Source organism: Erpetoichthys calabaricus, chromosome 1 (genome assembly GCF_900747795.2).
Source record: "Erpetoichthys calabaricus chromosome 1, fErpCal1.3, whole genome shotgun sequence".
NCBI classification, from domain to species: domain Eukaryota; kingdom Metazoa; phylum Chordata; class Cladistia; order Polypteriformes; family Polypteridae; genus Erpetoichthys; species Erpetoichthys calabaricus.
Genome location: NC_041394.2, coordinates 349,005,071 through 349,011,070, shown reverse-complemented (window position 1 = coordinate 349,011,070; position 6,000 = coordinate 349,005,071). Strand labels below are relative to the sequence as shown.

Here is a 6,000-nt window from a genome sequence, read left to right as displayed (position 1 = left end):
AGAGCAAGGGTTAGTGATTGCCCAAGATGGAAAATTGGAAGCAGAGATAACCCATAGGGTGTTGTGTGGATGGAACAATTGGAAGAAGGTATCAGGAGTATTGTAAGACTGAAGAATTAAGATGAAGGTTAAGGGTAAGTTAAGACTGTGGTAAGACCAGAAATGATGTATGGAGCCGAGACATGAGCAGTAAGGAGAGCACCAGAGAAGTAGTTAGATTTAGCAGAAATGAGAATCTGGAGATGGAGGGGTGGACTTAATAAGAAATGAGACAATCAGAGAGATAGAAGTTTGGGAGAGATATCTAAGAAAGTACAGGGAAATAGGTTGAATGGGTATGTAACAATTTATTCTCACACGTATGTGTTTCTCAGTGGATATGAAAACTTATTGTTGCTGAAATGTTTAGCACATTAATAGCAGCAGGATGAGATTCTGTGTTGTTGGATTTGTCATGTAGGTGTTAGAATTTATTCCAAGAGAAGTTTTTTCTGTACATTTACAACATCCATAAAATTTCTAGTTTTTAGTTTCAATTTTGAGCTGACAGATTTCAGGTCATAGGCCTTACCTTGAAAGTCTTTTTAAGCCTGACATGAGTGCTGTGTTTTCTGGGAAAGCTGAAAGACAATGCAAAAGTCAATGTTTTGTTTTCCTTGGATAGAAACTGCTGCTCTTGACTATCACCAGAAAACAACCCTGAGCTCGTGATAATGATTTAGCAACCTTTTCAATGTGATTGGAGAATCTGGAGAAATATCATGGCATGCTCCACTAACAGAGAGAACAGGCTGGTGTTCCTTTATGTGATAATTTTTGGTGAGATGGGGGGGGGAAGAAGTGACCCCCCCCCCAAAGGGGTTTCCTAGTTTAGTTACTAAAAAATGGAGCCCTCTTTCAGTTCAGCTGCTGCTTTTTCTTCACTTTCTGTAAAGAGATCAGCTCAGTTACAAAAAAGGACGTTAGCAAGGCTCTCTCTGATGCTTTGTAAAATTTGAAAACTGACCCTCAGTGGAGCTCTGGTTTAGCTGCTGGACACTTTCCAAAGAGCCCAGTCTCTTGCAAATCTTTAATTACTTGAATACTTTGAAACCAAAGAAAAGAAGCCATCTGGGATTTGGCAATAGGGACTGAATGAATATTGCAAGAACCCACCATGGTTGCATGATTCATGTTATCACTTACTTGTTGCAAATAAACTACATTTTTAAATCAGATGTCTCTGTCTGATTGATACTAGCATGGCCAAAACACTTTAGATTCCTTGTCTAGCTGACAGTCCTTAAAGGTGTGAGAGGATGCTCTTGCGAAGTCCCTAATTGTTGGTAAAGTGGATTGAAGTAAAGGAGTAAAAATAAAACTCAGCCCCAGTGTGTAAAGCAGGTGGATGAATATGCAGCATACAACATGGACATTACTGGTAATAGCTGTGTAGTTGGTTTTGACATTTCCTGTTATTTCCTTTTGAGAAAAGAACCCAGGGGGTGACATAAAAGAGTTCTACAGTGACACAAACCCGAAGGACACTGTTATCCTTCACTAATCTGTCTGAACCCTTTCTTCATGTTTTTGTTTGTATTTCCGTAACTTGTGCTTCTGTCAGAAGTTTCAGTTCACTGTATGCCACTGTTTGTGAAGTTTAGCCTTCATATATTAGTATGCAACACTTCAGTTTCAACTGTTGTATTTTTGCTTACCTTAATGTGAACTCACTCCTTCCATTTAGCTTTAGTCTGAAGATGTTGCACTAATGCTGCCACTCTTACAAGCCCTAAGATAGTAGATATGCCATGATGACATTTAGTATAGATCTTATACGAGCTATACAAGATTTGTGCAGTTAGGTGGGTGAATTTTTTGACTCCGTCTTCCTTCTCCTTCCAACGCACACCTCAAGGTTTCTTTCCAGTGTGAATCCTAGCGTGTTTCTTAAGATAACTCTTGTTATAGTATTGTTTACCACACTCCAAACAGGAAAATGGTTTTTCTCCAGTGTGAGTTCTAGTGTGGCTCTGAAGGCTACTCTTGCTACAGAATCTTTTGCCACATTCCAAACAGCAATATGGTTTCTCTCCAGTGTGAATTCTTTTGTGACTCTGAAAATTTTTCTTGTGAAAGAATCGTTTGCCACATTCAGAACAGCAATATGGCTTTTCTCCAGTGTGAATTCTTTTATGGCACTGAAGATGACTACTGTAACGAAACCATTTCCCACATTCATTGCAGCAATATGGCTTCTCTCCAGTGTGAATTCTTTTGTGGTACTGAAGATGACCACTATAACGAAACTGTTTCCCACATTCCAAACAGCAATATGGCTTCTCTCCAGTGTGAATCCTTCTGTGACGATGAAGTTTACTACTCTCATAGAATTGTTTGCCACATTCCAAACAGCAGTGCGGCTTCTCTCCTGTGTGAATTTTTTTGTGCTTCTGAAGAGAGCTCTTGTGACAAAATAGTTTGCCACATTCAGAACAGCAGTAAGGTTTATTTCCTGTATGATGTTTAAAAGGAAACAGTAAACAAAAACAAAAGGCTTAATTTCAATCTACTTCCCTATCTTTCACATTAAATAAATTCTAATTGAGATGATGAACAACCTTTAATAAGCAGAAGCAATCTTAAGTCAATTTGCATTTGGAAAGACACCTAGCATGGTCATTTTTCCTTAGCTATTACAAATACTCACCACATGAGCACAATAATTGTAGGTAAGATGATGAAACAGTAAAATACAACAATCATGTGTCATAGATCCAACTGAGAAGAGTGTTGGTCGCATTTTGTGAACTACATTACAGTACTGTATCATAGTTTTGTTATCTACTCTTAAAATGTTTTTCAAAGTTATTACTTTATTTAACTAATGGAGGTAAAAAGTGAAAATCCTCAGTTATTCCAACAGGCCAGGCCAACATGTGAAATCTACTTTTGATAATCACAACGTGCCCACGCTTAGGCAAAAGCGACTTGACTCCTAAATGTTTAATCACAACATCATTAGGAGAAATTAACGCAAAAATATTCTTATTTTATACTTACTTGGTGGTGGCTGATCTTCTTGAGTTCTAACAGATGTATTTTCCTCAATTCCCTTTGTGTCAGACTGTAAAGATTCAGACTTCACATTGACAGATGAGCGATGTCTGCCTTGAGAAGAGACTAACGTGATGACCGATTCATCTTGACACCCATAATGAGGGTCTTCTTCCTTGACACTCTCCACACTTTTATTTGGGTGTATCTCAATGTTGACAGGTTTCTCTTCTGTCTCTTCTTTAATTTCCAGTGACCCCACTTCACACTCCTCTTCCTTAATGCCCAGACTCTCCTGTTTAGGGCAGACAGACTCCCACTCACAGTCCTCGTCCTTAACATTTAGGGTCCTTTTCTCTATGATATTTGTGTCTGCCACACATGACTCTGCTTTCACATCCATCCGGATGTTACAGTAAACTGCAGCTTTTTCTTTCTCTCTGTGGAAATAACAGGATTTGATTCTATTAAAACTCCTTTATTCATATTTAAAACAAAAAAAATCATTTTACACAACTCCAGTTTAAGATTTACATCAAGTCTGACAGTTCATTGCACGTTGACAGTAACTCATTACCTCTTGATATCAAATTATCAGGTGTAAAGCTTGCAAAGTGTGGAGTGCAGGCCCAACAAACTGGAAGAAGATGACTCTCTCTCACAGTTGTGAGCCAGCAGTTTTCAACACTTAGATTGTTGGGTGTCCCATAACTGTGTTATCAGTTTTTATGAAGAATGTTTATATAGGGTGATTCTAATGGATGGGTTATGATGTATAATAGGCCCCATTTTTTTCACCAGCACCATCAATACAGATCTGTACCTAAACTTTTTTTTTACTTATTTGTGAATGAAATGGATGACCATGAGATTAGTAAAGGTTACGTCCAGTAAGATGGGGCAACCTATCACATGTTGGCTCACAGCATGGCACAAACTGAATGTTTTTTTCTGGCAATTGGGTCATTTGAAAGGGCCTATGGGCCATCTTGCTCCCCAGACCCGTCACCTGTGGATTACTTTCTTTGGAGAGTGCTGAAAAGAAAAGTGTACAAGAACAAGCCTCATACGTTGGAAAAAATTACAGTGAAACACTGAACGGAAAATTGCTGACATCACCCCTACAATGCTTGTGGACACCTTTGCCAATATGGAGCACAGTGTCCTTCTGTCTTTGCAAGAAGAAGGCGACCATTTCCAACACTGAATGTGATTAAATCGTTTCCACATCTATCAAGGTATGCCACTGTATTTATTTTGTTTCTATTGCTTCATTATTAAGACTTAGCTTGAGGCCCTGTCCATGAGAATCACCCAGTACAAGCAGAGCCTTAAAACTGTGTAAAGAAACCAGTGCATGTCAGAAAGATGAAAGGAACTTCATTTTGCTGAACTGCAGGAGATGACAAGTCAGTGAACGAATGGATTTTCAAGCTTATGGCTGCAATCACTGCAAAAGTGCAGAGGTTAAAAAGAACCCTGAGGGGAAGATGTTGAAATATGTAAATCATGATACTCCCTTTCTATTTTTGGTGGTTAGACAAAGGACCTTTGACTGGTAACTGTCTAAAAACAATCATAAAGCTATCATCAGCCACCCTTTTACCTACTGAGTTGATCGTAATGTTTGATTGTAGCAACAGATTTCATAAAAGTCCCTTGTTCCCCTTTTAAGTTTCAAAGTGCTTTGTTCTATTGAACTGCAAACCTCACTTCTGCAGAACCTGACCTGACTTGAGCTCCTGTGACATCCTTCATTGATCTGTCATTACAGGGACAGGCACGAATAGTGTTAAAAAGTGCTATATAGCAGGTCACCAGATTTTCTTAACTTATCAGTTTAATCTAAAATACACTAATTGAAACGTCTATGCCAACTTAGTAGAAATCAAGTACAACTATCTGTTATTAACCCAACATAAGCTGTTCAAGAAAACATTTGATAGAGAATTTTCAGGCCGAGCAAGCCCACATTCACAAGAAAATAAGGCATTCTCGGCACATCCCCAGTCCCCAACACTGTCTTCCCAAATATTACTGAAATTCTCTTAATCACCTGTAAAACAGTACACCAAGGATTCTATAACAAAATAAAGCACTCAAAACACTGATTACCTAATCATTTAACACTTCATACATTAATAAGAGTGCATGTTTGTGTGCAGTACACAAGTACATGCAGTAGTACTATATGGTATCAGATAACAATTCTGTTTTCTTTCAATATGGGAGTGAATGTGTACTATAATGTAAATTAAAAATGAAAGCACTTAGAAAAATAAGATACAGCAATTGTGAAAAAACAAAAACTCAACACTTTTAAACTTTGAGAGTACCAGACCCCACAACATGAACAGCTGAGCCATGACTGGGACGCCCTGCCCATCGTCTCATTGGTCTAATTTCAAGGGCTTTGCTGGCGGGCGCTTTGGCTTCTAGTAATCTGTTTAAATAAATAAACTGATTTATATATTCATATTCATGTATGCATTTTTTTTTGGGGGGGGGGGGGGGTTGTATTTGTTTTAATGGTAGTTTCTGGTAAATGATGTCAAAGAAAACAAGCAGTTTATTACTGATATGAGTTAAAGGAATTAAAATTTGACTAATCATTTTAGAACCAAATATATTTTGGAACTTGTCTTGCATTATACATTTTCTGGACAAAAGTACTGAGACACCGTTACACCAACATGGCCATTAATGACATTGCATTCAATTGCATAGGCTTGAATATGGAGCTGGTGAATTGCTTTGTGGCTGAATTGCTGTTGTTCCTAAATGCTTCCACCGTACAATAATACCACTAACAGTTGATAGTGGATGAAATTTTGCAAACCGTCAAATTGCAAAGGTGGCATCCTATCACAGTACCATGTTGGAAGTCACTGAGCTCATCAAAACAACCCATTTTGTTTTGTTTGTTTGTAAATGGAGACTGGATGGCTAGGTGCTTGATTTTAT

The 6,000-nt window shown here is 38.2% G+C and overlaps 1 protein-coding gene across 1 annotated transcript in view; it reads right to left on the bottom strand.

Moving 5' to 3' along the window:
• Positions 1-1,168: 1,168 nt before the first annotated feature.
• The window catches only part of LOC114642124 (zinc finger protein 420-like), a 48,524-nt gene continuing 43,692 nt past the window's right edge, over positions 1,169-6,000 (bottom strand). Inside the window, exons 7-8 of the mRNA XM_051935379.1 lie at positions 3,043-3,476; positions 1,169-2,494 (exon numbers count right to left, since the gene is read on the bottom strand). Of these exons, the coding sequence (XP_051791339.1) occupies positions 1,893-2,494; positions 3,043-3,476 (1,036 nt within the window). The 3' untranslated portion in view covers positions 1,169-1,892. The remainder of the gene's footprint in view (positions 2,495-3,042; positions 3,477-6,000) is intronic.